The following is a 25,865-nucleotide window of genomic DNA, read 5'->3' as shown; positions in this document are numbered from 1 at the left end:
AGAGCCCCCACACCCCCTTTGGGAAGATGGGCACCTCTCCACACCCGCAAACAACAGGCACCCTGAGACAGGAACACTCCTAACCAGCTACAGTCCCGTCGGAGAACGACTGCGCCCTTCGACTGAGACAGACATGCTGGGGGATCTTCACTCAAGAGTTGTCTTTTTTTTTAAGGAACTAACCACATACACGCTGATATATGGATTTTTTTTCACATGAACTTCTTACTGTGAAAGGATGTGTACACTGATACTATGCTAACTGCTTTTTATAGGATATGCACTGTAGCATATGTATTGGAAAAGATATCCTTGATCAAATACGTAAAACCAATCACTAAACATCAGTCTTAACCACATCGATGGATACAAGTTTACCTGCAAACTAGGAACTATCTGTGCCATATCTGTATCGTTGTAGTACAATCTCATATACTACATGCAGCACATTTCATTGTCGTATAAGTTTATAGTTCTCTCTCACATATACGACACCTGCCTTTGGAAGCAAAGATGGGAAAAGGTAAGAATTACTTTACCAGATGTTTTTTCATATTAAAAAAGGTCCCAACTAGATTCAAACAGAGAAAACATCAGTTTTTATTAATGACTGCTGGAGTAAAATTTAGAATAAAAGGAGAAAGAAAAACAAGCGATGGCTGCAAAACAAGCAAGAGGAATTCCAGCAACTCAGGGAGTGAGGTGGGTTGGGAGAGAGAGTAAGCGAAGGACAAGGAAAAATAAAGAGACATATACAAAGTAAAAACATTTGAAATGCATGAAAGCAAGTATTTTCAATAATCAGCATATGTGCACGCACATCTCCCTGCCCTTTCCTCCTCCTCCCGATCATTTTGGTTCTTACCCAAGAAAGACTCTACTTTTTTGGATGGCAAAGAGGGAAGGCTATCTACATTACTACCTTTAATAGATTCAACTTTTAAAATAATTTTAAAAAACAAAAACAACAAACAAAACCCCCTACAGACAACCTCTGTCTACATTCTAATCAAGAGCAGAAAGAAAGGAAAATTAGAACAGGTATTTCTTGGACAGATTTAAAGAAAAAGGACAATTCTTCTCAACAGCAGGCTCCAATCTAGCATTCAGGTGTCCCGGTAATATCCATTTTCCAATCTAAAATTAGTTGATCATGTTACAAAAGATCAGATAACAGTAACAGACAAGTCAGACTATTAATGCCACAACCTCACTGAATGGAGAAGAGTACTTAAGCATGATCTTGACTTTGTAAGATTTCAGATACCAGCACACATGCACCAGCCCATCCTTTTTTAATACGTTAACATATTGATATTAAATGGCTGGATTAATGGATTATAAAGGAGTAATACTATAAATTAATTCCAATACATCTCAGCAAAGTTGCTGAAAAAGAAGAGAGAAAGAAAAAAAAGAAAAAAAGAAAAGATCAGCATTCTAGAACTATCCCCAGGGGAAAGCAGCAACCGATCGTGGCACACATTACCTCTGCCCCTTGTTCATCCATCTGCTGCACCCCAAGGAATGCCACAGGGGAAGCAAACATGTGGAGCACAGCTAATAACAGCAATTCTGTCCATATTAGAAACTAATTATCACCCTTTCCTATCAGGATCAGTGCTTCCAGAATTATAAGCAATTTACCCTACTAAATGCAGTCTAGAATTTAACACTCAATAACTCAATAGCTTATTTCTAAAAAATGCTGATTTGGACCTGTATATAATAGAAAACACATTTCCTCCCCTTTCTATACAACCCACTCTCCTGCATCTGAAGACTAATTTTTTTTTATTTTTTTTATTTTTTTTTGTGAAGGGATGAAGAGAAAGGAATGCTGCTTAAACACAATCCCGTGCTTTTTAACTCTCGGCTCAAAACTGCACAACAGCTGTGATTAAGTCTATGTAAATCTAACAAAAAAGACAAACATTGGGTTTGTATTTTATTAGCAATCTCCTGGAAATAACAGCACGAATCTCATTGCTCCCTACCAAATATATTACTTTTCATTAGATACACAGACCATAAAACTACAAAACGAGATAAAAAGCTGCGAATAGCGTTTTATATACTGACCTTGCAAATAGAAATCAAGAGTTTTTCCTTGGTCTATTTTCATTCCACCAAACTAAAAATTAAGAACTTAGAGAACTGTTGAGATCCCTTCGTATTAGGCTGCTCTATAAAATAATATTTATTTCAAAATAACCAAGTAAATATTGTTTTTTTTAATTAACATCACTTATCTGAGGCACTACTTCTGCACACAAGTGTTCCAAATGTTCTGCAGCACAATCCAAAGAATCGAGAAGCGGGGAACACCAAGGAAAATCATACTATGAGAGCCAAGACCTGAACAGAGAGCACAGGTATGGATCAAAACAGTGCTTCACTCCCAAGGACCTTAATTTCTATTTTCTATCAATCCACTCCTTGAACCAAATACTTCATTAGCCCTCACCACCACAAGTTTTGTGTCGCAGCCTACTGAGGCCAAAGACCTCTAACAAATTCCCTCTAAGCCCCTCCTGGTTCGCCAGCAGGTGCCACTTTTTTTGAGAAAGACAAGGTCAACATTCCCCTAAGGATCTGAGCAAAATGCCTCCTCAAGCAAGCAGTCTGGGATTCCAACTTGGGTCTGCTCGCTCGAGACTGCACACACTGGCTCAGCGCCTTGAGGGAGCCATGTCAAGACCTGTTAAGGAAGGATTTGCAGAGAAGTCTCAAAGATGTAAGTGAAAAGCATTCTAATGAAAATCACCAAGCTACTTTGTACCTTTGAGGAACAAACATTGCCCTATAAAACATTGGTAGATGGAAATGAAACATTACACAAAATATTTAATTCAAAAGTAAACAGATGCTGAAGAACTGTAAATACATAGGCAGAGCACTGCTTTTTGTACAGTCAAGTGTAACAGCAGCATACATTCAAAGTACTTATAAAGCTATTTTTTAAAAAATAAATCACTAACAATCAAGATCATATTTATGATCAACTATCTCCTCCAGCATGCAGGGATACAAAGCACAAACCTAACGCAAAACACCAGCAACTTGCCTTAATAAGATTACGGTACATTAAAAGGTGCTCATAAGCATTTTCTATAAATGAAATGTAAAGCCTGATGACTACATACGATCCGGAAGACCAACCTAAGCTCATAACGAAGGCATTGTGACAAAGCTTAGGACCTAAAGCACCAACAGAATGGTGTGGTTTTGATGCAGTTGAAAGTTGTATACCGATTATAAAACAGCCACGTTCAAGAGACTAGTTTTAGGGTAGTAGTGTGCTAGTTTCTATGATCCATGTAACAGTTATAAGGCAGATAATACTGAGTTTTTCTAGTAAAGAGTATTATTCCTTCCTGCAAATCTAACTTTGCAAAATAAGGGTATATTTACAGTCTAACAGCACATGGCTGGAAAATTTAAGCCACATGTCAAATGCCCTTAAAGAAATCATGAATAATATATGCATATTTAACTCAGTACAAAACAATTTATTTTTCTCGAGTACAATAAAAAGGGATATTATGATCTTCAATGGGAAAAGCAAACTGGCAGACTAAATAAATATCAAGAACTATACCTATTAATTAAGTAATGGCAGTAAAAAGAGAGGGGGAAATCAAACCCCAACACCCTTGCACTCCTATCACACAAGCCCACAGCATTAAGTACTACAGTGAATCAGTAAGTATCAGGCAAATTTGGGTTTGTTTCCTCATCTTTGCGATTTTGAGCATGTTTAATCCAATGCCCACCACATGCATACACAGCTATTCTTGTATCATCTGCATCCCTCCAGAAAACAATCCTATGGAAAATCATCTAGACTAGTAATTACACCAATTTTCCAAAACAGATTTGTCAGCAGCAAGAAATAGCAGATAGACTACTTTACCAAGATCCTACTTATCTTACCACTCTTAGCTAGATTCAATAACTAATTTTACATTAAAATAATTGTACAATTGTGCTTCAGCATACAGTAAATACTGTGTTCCTTAATATGTCAGCATAAGTCATCTCCAGGCTTCAGGTGAAAAAAAAAAAAAGAAAAAAGCATTATTTTAAAAGCATAAGACATAGATGCCAACATCATCTGACTTCACACCTGATTGTCTATCCAATCAAAACATCAATTAAATCTACACCAGTCAAGATCTTTATTTCTCTACGTGACATCTCAAGTCACAGATACACAGATAAATCCCATTTTATTTTTAAGAGTTACCATGGGGTCACTGTGCATGCACAATGCATACAGTATGCTGGGAAGGAACAACTAAAGTAAGGATACTCTTTACACAAGCTAATCACGCATTCTTGCCACTATTTAAAAAATAAATTCCCTTCTATAAACTGAAGTACCTAAAAGGTGCTTTGTTTGTTCACTTTAAAGGAAAACTCAGTTCTGAATATATTCACTCATTTCATTTTAATCCAAAAGACATGCAGGCCTTTGAGTAGATTACAGCCCTACAGCCAAGTGCTATGTCTAGTAATTCTATAGTAGAAGCAGAGCTGTAAGTGGAGCTCCTTTGTAAGAGAGGATATATTTTCTTAAACACTAACAACTTGTCACAGGCCACAACACAGAACCAAAGGGCAAACTTCTTCATCAGTTTGTCACTCCTGAAGAGCGCAGATCTAACTACAGATACACGGAGCTGAATCAGAAGCTGCACAAGCAGGAAGGTGTCGGTGGGGTTTTTTAAGAATATGCAGTAAGTTACTACACACAAGTACCTCTGCAGTCAGCACGGGCAGGACTCAAGGGAAGTCTCAGAAACACAGGCACGGTCTGCACGCTTCTGCCTGGCAATACCTACACTTACTGAGACACTCCTTCACTGCAGGACACCCGGGGTTACCACGACATTTACTTGTCAAGTTTCCCATTCCCAGCTCCAGCCACCCTTTACAGAAAATAGTTAAGTACATGAAACATTAAAAAATTGTATTTCAAACCAAGAAGCACAAAAGCCTTCCTAGGACTGCCTTCACTAACTCTAATGCTAAGGAGCACTAAAAGGAAGGGCTAAGAGATGTCATCAAAATCCCCAGAGTCAAAATAAAAAAGGCCAAAGACAGAAAGACCAAAATGTGTTATATCCAGGGAACACCCTAAACCAGAGCTCCAAGCCGGCGGCGGCGTGTGGAGAGCAGAGCCAGCTCCCCCCTCGCACGCTACTGCATCCGCAGACACCCGAAAGCTCCTCTGAAAAGCAAGAGAAAACAACTTAGAGGCTGGGAAAGCACACCTTGGACCTCTACCTCCCTGCAAACCATCTTGTAAAAGAGGGAATGACTACTGAACCAAGGTGCAAAGCCCGAGACACCAACTCCCAAACACCCGGCCTTGCCCCGGGCCATTAGAACAGTTCTAGATATATAGAGGCAGATGGCAAAGTCTCTGAGCCTAAACTTCCCCCAAAAAACCTTAGCATCCTGGTTGAGGTTTTTCCCTCTGCCCCAGCCCTACCAGCCTCCTCCGGCTCCGCAGCCGGCAGCAGGGGCAGAAGGAGCCGATCCCGGCCGAAGGCAAACCCCCGCGGCGACGCGCGGCTCCCAGGCAGGAGGATAACCAGACTGCCCGCTTCAGCAAAGGCTTGTGCGCTGCGAGACAACCGCAGATTTATTTGCGCAGTTGGAGCCATTATGCCAATAGCTTGTGTTCGCTGACACCCTTTGCAGAATCTACATTTGTCTTCCCTCAAAGGAGAAAGTTCCAGCGCACAGACCATTAGCGCACGCAGCGACGGCCCCGGAACGGCTGAGGCCATGTGAGCTCAGACACAAAGTGTAGGAAGACTGAAAATTGCCAATGCGCAAGACGCTTCACCACACGCTGTGGGATCGTTAATCCAGCATCTACACCAAATTTCAACAGTAATATCCTGCCCTATAAAGGTAATGGCACGACTGTAAGTGTATCGTATTAGGTATAAAATCCTTCGTCTTGTGGGAACTTTACAATATGAACCACCACTTCTGCAGTCTGTACGGGATTCAAATGAAAGCCCCCTACCCCTGGGTCTACAAATGAGTGCTTGACTTTTAACCATACAGACAATATCACTGACCTGTTCCAGGTGTAAAGTTACATCTTTTACTAAACAGAGATAACTGTAAATTAATCTAAACTCTGGGAAAATGAACAAGGGAAATACTAACTGGGCATACTTTATTAATTCATTTAAGATCAGGGAAAAAAATAAAATAAAATAAAATCAAGAATCAACAACTCAAAAAGAACCTAAGAATAATGTCAGAAGACTACCAAGGTAAAATGACCAGAAAGAAAAAAGCAAGTTTCTAAGGTGATTAAGAAGTATAAGATACTCTAAGAAGCTGTGCTAAATTGGAATAGATTTATGTAGAAACAAAATACTAACACTAGATTACCTGGCAGAATTTAAAAGAAGATAAAAGCCCCCAAAATTACATAATTGGAAACTAACAGAGTTGACAAAAATTAACAAATTCCACTGAATCAGCAAATGCTCACTAAAATTCCACATGTTTACAAATAACAACCAAATCACAACTAAAAACCTTTTGGATAAAGGAAAAGGAGAGATTCCTTTCCCTGAGAAGTGAGATCATAGCAGGATGAAAGCTTCAGCGACCCATACCACAGCCTCAGCCCCGTTCGCATCCCGCAACGGAGCAGGATCACGAAGAGAAGACGGGCAGTATTTCAGTGCTGACACAAGTGGCACACCGGATACCTCCAGTGCATTCTTCACTTGCATTGCTACTACCATTACAGGACACAATATAGAATTTCACAAGTGTAAGCACGCTTCACATTTTAAGTTTAAAAAAAAAAAAAAATTACAGGTACCAAATTGGCATTTTACCATGAGGGTGCCCACGATTTTCAAAGAAAAGGTGTCAAATTAAGTCATTCTCTATATTATTAATTTTTATCAAAGTTCAACAAACTTCCTAAGAAGAAATAATATCATTCTCAGAAGTGTAACTCCAGATGCATGCCAATTAGTTCTATATATGATGTATTTCAAAGATTATTTCCAGAAGGGCTGCAAACAAATAATTATCTTTTTATTTTTAAATCTGTCTGCATATAAAGTCAATCGGTCATGAGACTTCAGAGGAAAAAGCAGACTAAAAACATATTTAAAAGCCTGTTCCTAGCCCCATGAGAATGTGAAGTCTCAAAAAACTAAATCTGCTGCTGGTTCAGGGGTGATTGCAGACACTGCTGTGCCTCCCAATTACATTTTCAGTTGCACACTCCAGAAATACACTTGTGAGAAGAAACTTTAAGACAAGTGAAAGGAAAAAAGGAAAAAGATTTTAGGATGCTCAAAGGTGCTATGACAATCTTCGTTTGAGGCATTCTGGAAGAATACACATATAGCAGAAGTGAATCAAAATGTATTTCAGAACACAGCCACTGTTCTTCATATTAATGTCCACACCACTCCACGTTATCATGTATTCTTTTCTTGTACACAAACACACAAAAAAATATCACTTCTGTAAGACATCACTGTACCAAAAAAAATTTAAAAAAAAAATAAAAATCACAGCACCAGGAACAGCGATGAAAGAGGAAGTTACTGAATTGTCCCTGGGCATTGTGTCCATCAAGACATGTTAGAAAGATTAACTGAAAGACAGAGCTTTCAGGACTGGCATTCACTTGATTCACATTGTACAACGCCTGCAGGAATCACACCCACCTAGAAGTGGTTAAGTGTATTAATGACAGGGATAAAAACAAGTCTACAACAATGCAAGTGACCAAATAAAATTCAATTATTAAACATCAGCTGAGCATCCAAATCCAAATCTGCCCTGTGCAAAAGTTACCTTCACTGTTTTTCTTGCTACCCAATACAATTAAGAAAGTTTTAATTATGACATTAATACTTAATAGAAGTAGCACCACTAAACTGTTACAAAACCCCATCATTCCTTAACAGCTCATCTTTATTGTTCCTTGGAATTGAGAATGAAGTTCATATTAAAAAGAATTAATTCAGAAGCTGGAAGCACTCCACATCAAGGCCAGAACAAAGGCATTCCCAACTACCAGAACCCTGGTAGTGGGCCGTAGCACACGGGAACGGACGCAGCCATCTGCATGAAGACCACCAAGGGCAATGTAGCACAGCTCTTTATTTCTCAGCTTCAAAGTTGAACACTACCCTTTATAAATGTTGATGCTCTTAAGCTTTGTTCTGAGTTTTTGCATAACACAATCCTGCCAAAATAAATATGAAAGTTACTTTCATATTCTGTTTCATTACCACTTAACTTAGACCAATATTCTTCAGGAAGGAGCTGGAGAAGACATGCACCTACACTAACAAAACAGTGAAGGATAACACATATATACCTTCCACGCTAACAACAAATAAACTGGTAAAAATCCCTAAACTTTCTTGCTCACCAAGCACATGGAAACGCAAACAACCTCCCCAGGCTAACAGTTTCAATCAGATCAATCTGCTGGGCTCCCCCGAAAGACACTTCCCCCTCCTGATGTCCCCAGCTTCTTGTGTCTCCCCAAATACTACCTCCAGAGCAAACACTCTACCCTGCAAAAAAGCTGCTGTGAAGTTTAAAAACAAGCACCTCAAATCACTTGAACTACAAAAAGATGATAAAGTAGACATTAATAAAAGTCAAATTATCACATTCAGAAGTTGCTGAAATGTAACCTATAAATTGGGTTGAACAATTAATTCACCATTCTAAATGAATGTTTAATTCCTCTCCCTCTTCAGTGTTTCCTAAAACATTGTTCCTATTAGTGATACCAGAAATTCTATTAAAAGAAGAGTGAATAAAGTCACAATTTTTGCAATGCCTGCTTTTATCCCAACCTGGCTGATTTTACTGAGGTTTATAGAATGTAAAGCAGCTTTTTTTTTTTTCTTCTTCCCCAAAAGCTAGAACCAAATATAAAACAAGAGTCATCACACACTAGTTTGGCAAAATACTCGTTTAATTTCACATTACAAAGGGTTGTTCGGGGGCCAAGGCAGTGTTTTTCTCTTAAAGGACATTTACATATAATGTAGGTTGTACTAGTCAAATGTGAGACCAAAGCACACTTAGTATGTAAAGCATTTGTTTTCAAAATATCTCTAGTGCTTCAAGTCTTCCTCTTGGACATGTATTTACCCATCAGTACTTCTTTAACTCCCCCCTGCACCCCAGAACGATGCCAGAAGAATCACGTATTTCACAAAAGGCTCTATTGAATGGTTTGCCACTATTTTTATGACAGAAGAAATAAACAAGTTAAAAAGCACTTCAGGGGAAGGAGAAATTAACGTTTTGAAACTAAGCTCTTAATGATCATTTGGTTAGATCAGATCTGTTTCCCAACTTTAAAACGCAGGCTGCTGTAGCACCATGAGCTTTCCCCTCTCTGCTAAGGCGCAGGTTCTACCCACAACACCCACAGGGTGTTATTAAGCATTCGCAATACAAGCACAGCAGCAAAGGCAGTCACATTTAACAAAGCCTCATTTCTTGTTTCAGTCAGAGTAGGTTTTGTCAAAAACACCACTTGATTACTGAATCTTTTTAGACGCCTTGTTACCATATCCATGATTATTAGATCATGACCATAGGCTAGACACTGGTACATATATCCAGCTGTCAGAGTGAATTCAATCCATGAAGTACAAAAGATAGCTACGGACAGGGCTGTTTTCTGTTTATGTATCAGGAAACCTTTTTTAGACTAGTAATTTTCTTTCCTGAATAAATTTACGCAAATGTATTTATCTGCATTTTATTTGGATTAGAGTCAAATAAAATCTACAGAAATGAGAGGCATATGTAATCTGTGAGGTGTGCTGAAACACTTTCTAGAACACTACGAGTCCTAGACCAAAATTTGCATTTACACATTTTTAAGTAACAGAACTTGCATTTTAAAAGCTGTATAGTAGATACAGTAAGAACTGATTTGAAAAAGAAAAACCCCAACACTTGATCAACATAAGTAAACGACTGAATTAAACAAGAAGAGACATAGAAATTACAGACAAAAGGAGGCAATATGGATATCAGCACTGAAAATAGGTGCAAGCTAATTGAACTCTGCTTAGATCATAGGAAGTTATTCCTGTTAACCCATGCCAAGTCTACCACTTCCCTGAACTGTGAGAGTTAAAACACTTAACTGTCTCTTCTACAGCGTGAACACTAGCCCTCATTTTACAGCGCAGGAAACCAGAAGAAAAAAGGGGGAAAGAAAGAGCAGTTCCTCAAAGATACGAACAGAAATCTTGCCTCGTCACAAAATTTGTCCTTTAAAACTGAGTATTATCCTTTCTTCACTATGCACTAATACAATCTTGACAAATTTTTTGATGGAGATATTAATGCCTGCTTTAGCTTATTTAAATTACAAAAATAACAGCACTAGGTATCAAGTTAGTAATAATAATTACTAGGAATTTTCTACTCCTAGTGAGTTTTTAGATATGAATTTTCATAGAAAAAAGTCATTAAGACAAAAGAATTCACGCTGAGAATTTTATGTTCATAATTCAGTATCTCGTATCCCTCTAATTTAACGGATCTGATCAAAAAGTAGCATAGACTGAAACAAAACCAGAAGATACTGAAAAGTATTTAATATATCAGGACAAAAGCTTGTTATGTGAATTACATGAGCTGCTCATTTCATTTTAGAATCAGTCATCCAAGTATAAAATTCTTTCAGAATCAGAATTTTAAAAGATAACTACCTAACTCCTCATACTAAACTCATTTTAAATGCCATCTTTGCTAAGCCTGGCTAAATCAGGCCAATATTAATACATACTTAAACTCCCTGTGTTCTGAACATGTATCTCAGTGAATCTACTGCCACAAACCCCAAACCAGTGCCTACTCAAATCACTATTAATTGACTCAAATGCTAGAAGGACACAAACAGAACTTTTGTTGGAGCAGAGAAAGACCTTTTTTCCCCCCAAACACGACCTGAGACCAACTGGCAAAGCAGTCAGAGGACTAATTGAGCTCAGTTATTAATGCTGTGTTCGCTCCCAAGGATAGCGAGAGGGCTCCAGCACACGTGTCCGCTGATGCAGCGTTAAATTTGCTTAAAAGGGAAAACAAGCAGCAGCAGACACCTTGCGATGGCCAATTCCCTCGGTTCCCACTGTCAGTGTAATCAATGCTGACCTCTCCTTGGCACAGGAGCTGGTTACCATGCCAAGGTCACTTACGCCATGACTTGTCTATCCAGGTTAGACCAACACATGTAGAAACTGTAAGTAACAAGTCCTGTCTCAACTGCTTAGAGCAGCAGCTCAGCATCGCCTCCCAAGGCCAAGCCAACCTGGAGCTATGCTCCTTCCTACTCCGAGGAAGGGCCAAGAGAGGGCAGGGATTGAAAAACAAAACCCAAGCTAAAGATCACCAGTGTGGCACATGCACACATCTGCTACGGCAGGCAGAAAGTTCTTTTCAAGTACAAACAAAGTCTCACTTATTTCAGTCTTCCTTAATTTCACTTGAAAGGAGAAAAAAAAGAACAAAGTGTTTGTTTAAATCTCATCTGTATCTACCATTTCAGAGAAAGTGATAGAGCTAAAGACTGTTACATAAAAAGCTGCAAAGGATGGAGCGAGTTATAAAGGTAACTTCAAAATTCTTCTCTTCTAGAGGCTCTTTCAGGGATAAAGGAACACTAAACATGGAAATCCCAGTCCACATGAATGAATCACATTAATTGCCTCTTGACTTAGAAAAGTTTTCACTTTTTCTTTACGTTCTTCAGCTTGAAAATTATTTTATCTTTCTGAATAAGGAAAAAAATATTAACCAACTCCATCCTCCCAGCACATGTAGAAATGGATGTTACTGCTGGTCAAGATTATCTGTGCTGTACAAGTTGTCTCTGAACCCCTTATCCTGGGGAAGAAAACCTCACTTATCAGAAAAATCATTTATCTGATGGGACATAAGAAATTCACAGCCTTTTCTTAATTTGGTAACAAAACCACACTCTGAGGAAGAAATATTTATAAACAAATATCTAGCTGTGTTTGCGGCAAAAGGGATCCTACATAAGGTATATTTTCCAAATAAATACAGAACTGTACATCTCCACAAGTGATTCTCCCCCATTAGATTACAGAACCCTAAATGTGACACTAAATAACATGGGAGCAAGGCAACCATTTTACGTAGAGAAAAGGAAAACATCGAGTTGAAAAACATTATGAATAAAGCAGTGTATTTTCACAACTGGTTTGCAGTAACCAAAATCATGAAGGAAACTAAAAACACAGTTTCCACATCCCAAAAGGGGCGAGTACTATAGGAAACTATGGAAGTGATAGTTCTGCAACGAACACTAGTTAGCAGTTACAACAGTTCTATCGATACATACATACAAGCTAAATATGTCAAACGTAAGAACTGTTCCCAACATTACATTTTAAAATGCTTTATGAACAGGGTGCTCAACCAACAATTAGCTGTGAAAAAAAGAAAATCCTGTATTTTAAAGAAATCTATACTTCCCACTCTTTCACTACAGCTATGTGCTAATACTGACAAGGTACTTTCAGATCAATGCACCAAGCACTTTAGGAGATGGAACAGCTCTGCCAAGAATCCTGCCTTCAAAAGGACTTTCATTGCTATGGCAACAGCATGTTCTCCAGCATCCAATTCGGAGACAACCTATGACACACACATGAGAGATGGCCAAACTCCGACTGATTCCTCGCCGCAGCACAAGTCGCACTGTCGTACACAGACCAGCTTCCACTTGCAGAAATAGAAAGTACAAAATGAGGTTTTCTGATGATAGTTCACGGGGCACTTAGGTTACCTCCCAATAAACAGCTGCCCTTCACTTTATAAAACAAATTAGAGACTATTCAAAGGCCAAAGGAATATAACCGTTAGCACAGAGTATAAATTGCATTACACAGCATCCCCCACATGCAGGCATTTACCTCCTCTCTGATCCCGATTTCCCCTAACAGGATGGGGGGAAAGGAAAAAGGAAGTGTTAGTACATAGTAAATAAGCAGATGATTGAAACTGTTATTCAGTACTCAACAAGTATATTGCAAATAAAGTGGGTTTAATGAGTATAACGGACATACATAAATATTAACTCTGGTTTTACTGCATCACTCAAAAAAGAGAATCTCTTATAACTCTTCACCTTGTACCCAGAAATGTATTCACAAGTGCACAGCCTTGACCTATCCTGAAATTTTTTCACCTAACATGTTGTTTTAGACAGCCAGGCCATATATATCACTCCTGTAAGAGTTGGTGTACTACTACATAGGGACCAGCCAGTAATTCAAGCCATTAAAAAGTATAAGAAGGAAATTTAAGTTACATATCTATTTCTGCACTTTTATTACATGACAGTTTTCAAAAAGCAGGCAAAACCCATGCTGCTGTTGCTCACCTAAGTTCATTCACCCCAGATGGTCAGACACATCTTTCCTGTAACACAATGAGGAAGGGAACAACGTGATTGCACTCTTGACGTTCCTGGCAGCCCTAAAAGAGTTTAGCAACCAGTTAAGATTCCCTCTGGTTGTACCTTACAGTGCTTATAGACTGAAGACTAACAGAAGTAGAAACTTCTCGTAAACAATCACAACCTTCTTTAAAATCATGGTGGAGGGGAAAAAAAAAAATTAAGTTAACTGTTACAGAAGCTGACTACTTCCCACTTTAAAGGGGTTGACTTACAAAAGGGGAAAAATAAAAGGCCCTTTTGCTGATTCATCAAGGCCTGAAAAACTGTTGGGAGGATATGCTCTGGAGATGATATGGTCTCCTGTCCTTTAAAGCCTCTCTCTGCTTCCTTTTGAAGTATCAGGCATTATCTAGCTTGCTGTGCAGGTAGTAATATCGCAGATTATTAAAAAAATATATCTGAATAAACTAATTAAATGAACAAATGAAAGGGAAAACAAAGATGGGGATTTTGGTTTGTTAGGGGGTTTACTGGGGTTTGGGAGGTTTTTCAGTTCTTGATATGGCTCTTTTTGGGTTGGATTTATTTTTGGGTTTTAAATTCAGCATCTTATAACAAGCACTTGCAACAAAACTATCTAATGCAGGTATTCCTGTCATAAGCAATATTGACAAAGTTCATACTCCTTTTTTCGTATGCTTATTACTGTCCTCTGGCACGGGAATACAGTGTCAGGGAACTGAAATAAAAGCACCACACAGAGCAGAGAACCCATCAGACATTACATGCGTTTATACACATCAAGTGGCAGAGATGTGCATTTCTTTTATAAAATCAAACTAAAGGAAACGTTCTTTATTTCCCATACCACTCAATCACCTGGCATCTGAGCATCAGAAGCACTAATCTCGCAAAGACATACTACAAAATGCAGCCATTTGAACTCTGCAGTAGTAAGCACCACGAATCATTTTTAGGACTATACAAAAGCTTTTCATTACTCCAAAACTCGGTCATCTTCATTAAATCACCATCTCTTCATAAAAGCCTTGGCTTCATTTAGCATTCAGGAAGATGAAAGAGCAGCTACCCTCCTTATGGATTACTTCTCTATTACAAGAGAATGTTTTGCACGTCAAAAGCAAACATTAAAGGATTAAATGATATTGTCATTTCTGCTCTTGTTTATTTGCAGTGGGCAGTGAGCAGAATTGCAAAGAAACAATCAGTGATTATTTTAAGCTGTGTTCTTTTGCAAGGATTATGACTCATGAAGTTGCTGCATGAAGAAACTGGAACAGGATAGGTGTCGCATTGAAAATCATCGAAACACCACAATATCGAAAAATGTTTGTGCTACAAGCAAAGCTGTCTGGTTTATTCATTTCAGAGTAGCCACAATAGCTCTTGGGATAACACCAAGACCATAGTATCATGCATTCAAATAAACAAAAATTTAAAATACAAACAGTGAATTCCATTTCTCTACAGAAGACTAAAAATACTTTAGGGTTTTCTGAAGTGTATTTATCTCCACAGCATCCGACTACACTAACGCAACACAGCAGAAAGCTCAAGAGATCCCTCGTTACGACAGCCCCGCAGCACGCGAAACACGTTCAATTACTTCACCATGGATTTATCCACATCTTTCAGGCTTTAAACATGTTTTCCAACAGAACCAGAGGAACCAAATTTGCAAAGCAGTGTTATTTTAAATTAAACTCTCTACATTTTTTTCCTACATTATATGCTAATAGGCATGAATCACACTCTTAAGTTTTATGTTTTGCTAATTCTTCTGTCTGGTTCCCTTCTTATTGTCTCATTCAAGTAAAAAACAGTTTATTTTTGATTTTTAGATAGATGTTAAAAATGCAGATAGCACACACAAAAACCACCGATGTGTGTTTTTCTTTTAGGTAAGACTTGGAATCACTCAATACACTGAAGATTTTGTCTGTAAAACCTGAACATGGAAGACGACAGGAGGACCACAAATCAATTCACTCTCCAACGTCAACGATGTGTACATTAAAATCAGCAATACATTTTGGTCATACTCTAAGCAGAATGAATACAGATACCAGGTGATGCTACAGACCAAGTTCTTGTTTATACTGAATTAAAGGTAAACTGTGGTTTAAATTCTATTTCATTTAACACACAGAACATGCCCCTTCATGGTCTGATATTTGTTGGCATTTTAACTGCGAAACGTACACAACTAGAAATGACCAGATCTGAATTTTGGTTTACTAGATACGTTTTTCTAACGATTGCTTGTGCTTATTCATCTTCATATTTAAAACCAGGAAAAAAATAAACCATCTAAAATGTAATTTTCACAAATCCAGGCTCGGAATACACTTCTATATAAAACTCCAACCCAGCCTAAATGAAGTTTCTCTGTGCTACCAGTGCTTCATCCGCAAAGAGCTCTTTCAGAGACAAGGCATTTTCCTGCAGTTTTGTTCACCCAGAGTAGAACAGTGAAAGCAAGTGGTTCAACTTATTACTAGAACTCCACAAAACTAACAACCTGGTAAGGACACAGAGATACCACTGTTTCTGCAGCTGTAACTGGTACAGAAAAAAGTCTGCAATACCAAACAAAAAATGACTTGAAAAGAGTAGCATAAATATCTCACAAGCTTACCCCCCCCACAAAAAAAAAAAAAAAAAAAAAAAAAAAAAAAAAAAAAAAAAAAAAAAAAAAAAGTAAGCAATCTCTGTAGATCAGGAGCAAGAAATCCACTGCAATAAACAAGATTTACTTCAGGAAAAAAATTAATTCCAAACTGTCAGTCCTAAGTAAAAAATATCTATTTCCCAGTTACCAATAAAGAGAAACTGGGTCCAATATCAGAAATGTACACTGTCTACCTTCTTTTCTAAAGGCAATTCTATAGCATGAGCAGTTTCTGAAGCTTTCCACAGCACTAATACAGAAGTGTACAACCTCCCTGTCCAAGACAAACCTTAGGTAGTTTTATTCCAAGGCCTTACCAGCACGCCTAGACAGCATTACCTACTAACGGGGCTATGAAATAAACCTGTTCTATTAAGTCTCTCGCTCTTCCACCCCCCCATTCCAAGCCATTCTTTAAAACACCAGCAACAATTATTTTGATGCGACCAAGTGAGATTCTTCTACATTACATGAGGAAGAACATGGTTTCTGTAATTTAACACAATTTCAGCTCGTTCTTTTAATAAATAAATAAATAAATTTTTAAAATCACATCTCTAGCATACAAGAAGAATCTAACAAAGTCCTAAAGACTGATTGGGTACATTTTAGTCTGATTATCCTCTGAAGACAGTGAGATATTATTAAATATAACAAAAGCTGCTCTTTCTGATCATTCTTGGTATTCAGTTAACATCTTCACCAAAAAAGTATGTCCTTTATGTTTCTGAATGTTGTATTTACAAACACAGCTTTGTTTTACAAATGACAAAAACAAGGCATTCATTCAAGACATTAAAAAAAACTTAACATTATCTCATCTTAGAAGAAAAATCTTGCTCCTGCAACCACTAGTAAATAATGGATTGTAGTATTTAAGTGCACAAGTACTTCCAAATCATCAGGTTGAGGTATACAACAGAACTGGTGACTTCCAGACTTCCATATTAATAAAAAAGCCCAATAAAATGAAGGAGTGGTCATCACTACTTAAGACAGAAAAAAAAATATATATATATTAAAAATACATTTTCTGTCCTTAGAATGCTAATTCGGCATGGAAATAATGCATTTCCCCCTTTTCTTACAAGGCTTAACCAGAAAAACTGATTAAGGTGTATACACAATTTAGAACTAGTTATGAGTATTCAATAACAATCTCCATCAAATAATTCACATGCAGAAGAAATCAGTGTTTTTTCTAATTTCTTTTTTTAGTATTTAAATTTAGTGACTTCCTCACAGAAGGCCTAGTAAACTACTGAAGTTTATGCACATCTGTCAATTTTAAAACTAATCAGGTTTTGCTATATACTCCTGAAGAAGTGCTAACACGTTAAATTAGACAATACCTCTAAAAAAAAGCTTTTTAGAGAACATACTTTATTCAATGAGGTCACTTATTGAAACTAAATTTTCAAATTTGATAAACTAATATTTATTTTGAAGGAAATTTAAGTTAGAAGACTTATTTATTATATCACATAGATTACATCTGGCCCTGTAGGTAATTTAAGAAATTTTATAAAGCCTCTAAAAACGCTCAATGATATTCCCCCAAAACATAAACCTTCAATATTAGTGTGCCAAAAAAAAAAACCAAAAAAAACCAAAAACCAACCACAAACCACACACAAAAAACACCCTGCATCTCCATGGTCAAGTCAGCTCAAGAGGTCTAGTAAACTACTCAAGTTCATGCCCATCTTTCAATTTTTAAAAGTCTCCACAGACTTCAATCTAAGTGATATGGTATTATATTACTGCCTTAAGCATCCTTCTGTTCATAAATAAATACACACAATTTCATATCACAAAAAATTACACTATACCATTAGCGACTTAAAGACAATACAGTTTATGGGGTCTGTAGTACAGTATATAGAAAATGAACAGAAATTCCTCTAACAGTATCTATAGGCTTAACTATGGATAAGGCAGAATTATCTGAGACAAACAGCTGTCGCACCAACTTGACAGCAAGATGACTAAGGGGTTAAGTCCTCTTTGTGAGACAGCTGGAAAGAAGTGGGGGGCAGGGGAACTTTGGCACTATGAATGGCAAGCTTTTAATGTGAAATTCCCTTGCCAAAGACAAAAAAACCCCACAAATAACTAAAAGCAAAAAACCCCAAACCTTAGCAAGCACTACAGACATAGCAAGAGTTGTACAGCAATTACGGGACTGGGTACAAGTTCAGCTGCCATTACAGGATACACAAATACCCAAGAATCTCAGTTATACTTCTCTTCAAAGAAAATTAATTTCTCTGATCACATGCAGTTTCTCCTCAGTCTCTTTTTAGGATTCTTCCTCCACTTCAACCAAACCTTTTGTCTTCGTGTTTACATTTAGATCAACACTGCTCTCCCCGTAAATAAATCCAGAAACGGGCAATTCCAAGCCATATTCCTTCCCACGTGCCATTAAGAGCACTCTCCAAAGCATCTGCATCCCCTTCATCAATCGCAGCAGATCAGAAGAATATGGCAGATAAGGAGCTAGTGCCTGGGGTGGCGGGTGATGGTGAGAGGTGCCCCATGGCGAGCAGTTACACGTCAGGGAAGGCCACGGCACTCCTGCAACCCCAAACCCTCTGAGGCCACCACGAGCAACATGGCGCAGATCCTCCTTGCCCGAGAGGCAGTAACGTTTCTATGGGGACTGGAGGTCAGGTGCTGTGCCTGTGAACACCATCACCACGTCGCTGCCAGGGAAAACTCACTGCTGGAAATAAGAGATTAACTTTTTGAAAGAATGCTTTCTACATGCCAATACAGCCAAAGTTACAGGTTCCCTTATTAACAGTGTCCAGCACATCTCTAAACAAAAGACAGGCCAAACGCTACTAAAAATTCCACAAACAGCTATCTGGAAGACAGCAAGGAATCTCAGACCATTTGACAAGAGGTCCAAGCCATCACCTTAAATGACACCAGCTATTTCAAATCCACAGCCAACAGCAAGAAATGATGGACAAGCACCTACTCATCTGCTCACCAAGCTAGATTCAGAACACCCAGCTGCTCCGATAACTTTTCCTTTTCTCCCCCTTTTTTTTTTTTTCCATCACAAAAATCCTCAGTGTCCATGTGACCACAAACACGTTCCAAGAGACCGTCTGCTTTAAAATGGGGTTATCAGTTTCCTCCATTTGTCCAACATTTTTTCCCCCCTCTCTTTCTTATAGAGAAATATGGAAGCAGTTACTTAGCCCTTTTATATGCCGTACTTCTCAAGACTGTTCCTGGAGTGAGCGTCTGATAATTTATCTTTCCAAAGGCAAGGGAAGGGGAGCAGGAGGCTGCCAACAGGCAAGCTGCAGTCTCACATTTACTAACACTGTAACACCCTCCTAGGTTTCTAAATGCAAGAGGTGAGTGATCCAGACTGAACTCATTTCACTTGCGTTTGGCCTCTCTGAAGGGTAATTCACGGGTCTGCCCTACAAACAACTAAAGAGCAAAGAAACTACAGGTACCTTGCTGTTTTCAAGCACAAGGCTTCTACAGCTCTGCCCAGGCTCTTCAGAAGAGGACAGAGTTTAGCACCTCTCAGACCCAAGATGAAATACCAGGTTACCAGGTCTGCTGGTTCACTTTTAATGGAGCTAGAGGACAAATTAAATATTAAAAATTAAAACTATTTTAAAACCCACATAGCTGCATTACCTAATGTTTATTTTAGCAGACCACCCTAGATTTCTGGCACTTAACACACAATAAACTTACCTTCTTCTGAATGACAAACAAAAATTTACAGGATAACAGCAGATTTTGAATGACAAAAGCAGAAATGCAGATCAAATTCCTGGAATATAGGCCTTCCCGTTTGGGTTTGGTTGGTTTGTTTTTTTTTTTATTTAAGAGAGTCTGTCATGACCTAACACACTGTAGAACCAGACTACTTGACCACGAGACCAATCCTTAACTCAGGGATTAGGAGCAGTCACTAGGAATTTCCTACGCCTTGAAGGGAGACTGCACCAGGAATGCCCATGAAACGCTACCAGAAAAATTATTCTTCTTAGGAATCACAGTTCTGATATGAAGAAGAAAAAATAATGTATTTTGAGGGGTTAGGAGCACTAATTTGCATATATAAAAAGTCTCATCTTTCTACAGTTTTTGCTGAGGCTGTGATTTAGCTGTCAGAGTTAAGAGTGCCTTTTCTCCTCAGATGAATGAACACAGTATTTAAAACATTGCCCACCCAGGTAACTCTCCCAAGTTTTTTGTTGAGGCGTGTTTGTTTTACAAGGAACTGATGCAAAACTAAAAAGGAAATAAGACTTTATGACACTGACAAGAAGTCATCAGGTCAGGTTTTGCTAATTTTGGAAACACTGCTTGGGAACTTAATAGACCTGCTAAACAACTGCCATTGTGTCCAGTCTGAAGACACATGGTCCTAATTTAGGGACACTCAGGTTAATGGCAGGCTATCAACTTAAATGGTCTTTGCATCAAGCCACTAATGAGCAGCCTATCCCAACCCATTCCTGACAAACTCGGTACCTTAGCAGAGGCAAGTGGAAAGGGCAGCCTCTTCAATTGCATAAAAGGGGTCCAAACTGATGCGAAGAAATACCTACACAGGTACTCTCAGACGGTTTTTGCATGTAGGTCTAATATGAGGAATGTCTGGATACACACAAGATTTGTGCCGAGCTGACCACACACAAATGTGTGTACTTATTTTTCACGAACTTCAGAAGAATCTTACAGGCAAGAGAAGCATTGTATTTTGACAATTTAGATCTCGAATTGTACCTCTTACCACTTTTGTTGTCTGTTACACATCCAGATTACCTTACTTCAGCTTTTTGACTAATACCTCACATTAGCACGTGCACAGCCACATGCAAAAACAACACTGGTACAATGAAGAGGCTACTAAAATTTAAAAGACACACAGGAAAGTTTTGTCTTGGATATATTCTTATTTAGCATCGAAGAAGTTCTTTGCAAAAGGGGAAAGAAAAAAAAAAAAAAGGTTTATTTTAGGGGACAACACCTGAGATTAAAAAAATCTCAATCACAAGAAAAATTGAAATTGAGATCAATTCTGCTGGGAGCCATAGGAAAACTGCACTATTAGTGCCTATGGCAGGCATATGAACATTGTGACTGGATTTTAATGGAGTCACTGTAATAAATAAAGGGCGTTGGGCAAACCTGGTAACCACCCAGGTTTGTACTGGCATACATTTTGTGGTTTTGACAGTAAAATTTCACTGAAAATCGTAACAGTGTGATTAACCATAGTAGCAACACAGAAAATGTTAATTTTCAATAAAATCTGCAAAAAGGCCTGATTAAAAAGCCTGATAAAGCGTTATCTCTGACCTCTGTCTTCTCCTTTTACGATTTAAAGACAGAAATGGCTTTATCTTCACAAGTTGATTTTGGAGGAGAAAAGAATGGGAACTTAGTGTTTTAAACAAGAGGCAATTACAACAGGTATGATAAGGAATATTTTGTGCCTCAACTCACTGACTTACATAGGAGGTTACTCTTCCAATATGCTTATTTTCACCAGTAGTCTGACCAAGTTATTTGACTTTATCAGCAGCTTACACGACTTACTGTCAAAAGATACTATGGTATACAAGATTAGTTCACTTATTTCATCTGCAGCTTTCATTCAAAACTGATTGACCTGCAGAAAGCAAGCCTGCCCCAGCACCAGACTTTAGCTATCTTTTAACCAAAACACAATGTTCATATGTTAATCCATGACAGTATTTCCTTACAAACTACAGATATCAGTCATATTAGCTGTTTTATTTGTGCAACCCAATTACACATAGATTTTTACAGCATAATCAACAGAAATATTGCAAATTATACCAGATCAAGGTTGTTAGGTCAGCATTAGTAACATACACCCTAGTATTCCCAACACTTCACAAAGCCACACCTGAAAAACAAAAAAAAAACCTTAACCCTCCTCCAACAGCAGCTAATCTGCCCTTTTAAATGGGGGGCCTGGGGGTAAGGAAAATGCATCACATTCCTTCCTTCTAAATCACATACCCCAGGAATACAGAGTCTTCAGAGCCACCAGACTAGCAATTGATTTTCACCTGCTTAATGGGGGCCATTAGGCTGCATCTCCAATCGCTGATAGGTTGAGGGGGGCAGGGAAGGTGCTTTCAGATTTGTTTAACTTTAAATGAGAAAAAGGGGGCTCTCTAATAACAGAAAATAAACACATTCTTATTGCAACCAAGAAAACACTTTCCTTTAGTATACCTGTAAAGACATCGGAAAAAATATAACTGAGCTTAATGGGAAAGATACTGAAGCCAGCTTCATTGACAACAAATTCACAGAAAGTCTCGTAAGAGGTAGATCATTCCATATTCAAAGAAAAAAAAAAAAAGTACTTTTCAGGAATCTGTGTGTACTGTGCCTTTCAGTACTAAATAGCTCAAAGGAATAAATGCCTGCTCCTTTCATGTTTCTCTTTAAAAAGTGACCTCTAGCAGTAAAAAAAAAAAAAAGTTTCCAGACATTGTTTGTCCTAGAAGATACAGAACATTTGAAATTAAAGCAAGATCAGAATTAAATCAGAGTGCTAGAATTAAATGCCTATACTTCGTCCATGATCTTAATATAGTCTTTCTACAACACTTAACGCTGAGTCAGAACACAACTAATACAGAAGTTTGTCACCTCTCACTCCTGCAGAGTAATCCCCCCAGGTCAAGATTTATGTTGTAACAACACTACAAGAATTAGGGCATATAACGCCACTATCTAATAAATCTTTACAACTAGAAATGTTTTGAATTAAAACCCACAACTCTATACCATTATCTTTTCCAAGGGGAATTCAGCTGAGGTTATGGCTTGTTTGACAGCTGCAGTGTTTTGCCCAGGATTGGTATCTGTGTGACAATATACCCGATCCATAAAGAAATTCAAAAGTCAGTAATGCTGTTTCTCCCAGAAAGCCAAGTATTCTGGCACTCTCTCTTTTTCTGAGCCATCCAAGGAAAGAAGGGGAAACATTATGTACACAGAGCAAGCCACATTACCTAGAACTGCTCTAAGTGCTAAACTAAAAATAGAAGCTTTATTTTTCAACAGAAAATTTTTCAGCCCGTTCAGAAAAAGCAAGGGGAAAGGAGGATGTGATGCTCTGGTTGTGCTCCCCACAGTAAGGTTTAGCTGCCTGGATGTCTTTTAAAACCACCTTTGGAGAATCAACCGTCTTGAATATTTGTAGTAAAAAAGAAAAAAAAAAAGAGACAAATTTAAGCTACATCATATACAGATTTGCTGTCTTACTGTTGCCAATTATTTAAACTTGATGTACTTTCAAAGAGCAAGACAAAGATTTTAGGAGTGCAGTAGTAAAACACTTCTCCAAGTATGTTACAGCATTTGCTACATGTTTTCATTAAATTAGACCTGGGAGACAATCTCTGAGGAGTTTGCAAAATTATACAATTGGGAAGTTTTAAGATGCTTTTAAAATCTACGAAGTGTCACTAAGATGCAAGGTGTGGTCTGGACTCAAAGTAACAGCTTTGGCAAGGTGAGAGGAAACAGACAACATTACTGCACAACCTCAAGCAACCACTTCACTCCCCTACTGCCATGCTAAACATTTATTTTCATTAACCTTAACTAAAAAACACAAACATCATTTTGTGGTATTCATAAAACCAAAAAAATTATTGCTTCACTGTATTCACAGGAAATAAGCATACATTTTTAAAAAAAAAAAAAAAAAGAACAAAACTCATTACCAAAGTTTCTTTAGTTTCTCTTTTGTAGGCAGTAACAAATACAGCCTCTACAGGAACGATACAGTTATCTGTCAAACCCAACTTTGTGCCTATTACAGACTTTGCTTAAAACTCTCTGAAAACAGCCATTAGGTGGCTCGATGAAAAGACACTGAAGCCACAAAATACACACAACCCGTAAATACAGTTACTTGCTTTCCAGATGCACTGATAAAGGTACAACAGGGAAGAATTCTATTTGTTAAGGTTCTGAGAACTACACAGTACTAGGAAATTGTATTAGCCTCACATTTCATAGAAGCTGTGGCTGCCCCCTCCCCGGCAGGGTTCAAGGCCAGGTTGGACGGGGCTTTGGGCAACCTGGGCTGGTAGAAGGTGGCCCTGCCCGGGACAGGGGGTGGGAATGGATGGGCTTTAAGGTCCCTTCCAAACCATTCTATAACTTTCCTCGAGAACTGCATTTTAAAGCATATCTTTGAGTCAGGAGTATTTCATTATTTGGCATTTTACTTAAATATTTACCCCTTTCATAGAGGGCTGGGAATACTTCAATGGCACAGGCAGGTTTGATTTTATCAAACAAACAAAAACCAAGAAGCCATTCCTTTTTAACTTAACAGATAAACAGACACCCTGCATGCCAGTACGACTGTACACAGAGTACTCGTCCCAGTACAGTGAAGTACAAGGCATATAAAGGAAAACTGGTTAAAGTTAAGAAAAAAACATTATAAAGTGAGATCAAACCAGCACATCTCTAATTAACCTGAATGTCCCATGACAATACGTACAAACGGAAGATTATCATACTTTGAGCACATGAAGACTGATCTAAAACATTCAGACCCAGCCCCATGAACTTGATGTATCTTGGATCCATCCTACCTGATCCACTGAACTGGCTGCTTCCTAGCGTGGTTGGTCTGGTTTTCCCACTATTAACAGGTGGCGAAAACATCTGCAAAACAACAAAAATGATGTGTCTAAACTGGGTTTGAAACTCTGACAAATTATTAATGGTAACTTAAAAAAGAGAAGTTAATAGCGAACAATTATTTGATTCATTTTTCTGCTAGAAAATAAACAGAATGTAAGATGCATGTTTAAACCCATAAAACCAATTAGCTGAAGTACTCCTTATGATTTATTAATACCACTGAAATCTCTTTTCTACATCAACACAAACAACTTCCAAAAAAAAGTTAAAAGGAGACCTACTACTATTAGGCAAATTAAAATAGTTGTATTTCTTACATATTACTACTCAATATATTTCTGACTGATCTGTGAGTTTAACATCACTGGATAAAGGCAGCTGTTGAGAGGCAGGAGAGTTTTCTATTATGTTTATAAATCAAGCACCTTTTTGACATCTCTTAAAAGTACCACACATAAAATACCTATAATTTGCTAAGGCAAAACTATTAATGAATAACCTCCGTTATTTATGGGCATTAATTTTCCTTCTGGTTTATTAAAACAAACAAAAACAAAAAGCCAAGAAAAAGGCAAAGTCCCGGTGCCACATGCCAGCTTAACAAACGTTAATTATTAGATTATGCCATCACTGGGTCAGCCTGATTTTAACCAGTTAAACCAATTGACCCAGCCGGTATTACAGTATTAAATCTGGGAGTCTAGACATTACATCAAAGTTCAGGTGTCCAAGTTGGCGGCGGCAGCCCCAGCCCAGCCCTGCACGCTGCTGCCCCTACTCCTCCGCTCGCCGCACCGCGCAAAGTCCCGAGAAGCGCCGGAGGAGGCTCCTACCGCACTGAAGTCCAGCAAGTCGCTGAGTTCCTTGTCGGTTCCTATCGCGGCCATCCTCTGCTGCTGGGAGTTCATCTTCCTCCGCTCAGCGCCTGGGGCACGGGGAGAGGCAGAGGCAGTGCCGCACCGCGGGGCCGGGGCCCACCCCGCCCGGGAAACC

General features: G+C 38.4%; 1 protein-coding gene across 6 annotated transcripts in view; it reads right to left on the bottom strand.

The window, feature by feature from the left end:
• Window positions 1–25,859, bottom strand: part of TCF12 (transcription factor 12) — a 169,803-nt gene extending 143,944 nt beyond the window's left edge. For all 6 annotated transcript variants that reach the window (XM_026855652.1, XM_026855653.1, XM_026855654.1 and 3 more), the window contains exons 1-2: window positions 25,706–25,859; window positions 24,821–24,893 (exon numbers count right to left, since the gene is read on the bottom strand). In XM_026855652.1, the coding sequence (XP_026711453.1) occupies window positions 24,821–24,893; window positions 25,706–25,780 (148 nt within the window). In that variant the 5' untranslated portion in view covers window positions 25,781–25,859. The remainder of the gene's footprint in view (window positions 1–24,820; window positions 24,894–25,705) is intronic.
• Between the last annotated feature and the right edge of the window lie 6 nt (window positions 25,860–25,865).

Source organism: Athene cunicularia (assembly GCF_003259725.1).
Source record: "Athene cunicularia isolate RWA chromosome 10 unlocalized genomic scaffold, athCun1 chr10_part1, whole genome shotgun sequence".
Taxonomy (NCBI): Eukaryota; Metazoa; Chordata; class Aves; order Strigiformes; family Strigidae; genus Athene; species Athene cunicularia.
The sequence above is the reverse complement of the archived record's forward strand: the minus strand, read 5'-3'. Positions and strand labels throughout refer to the sequence as shown.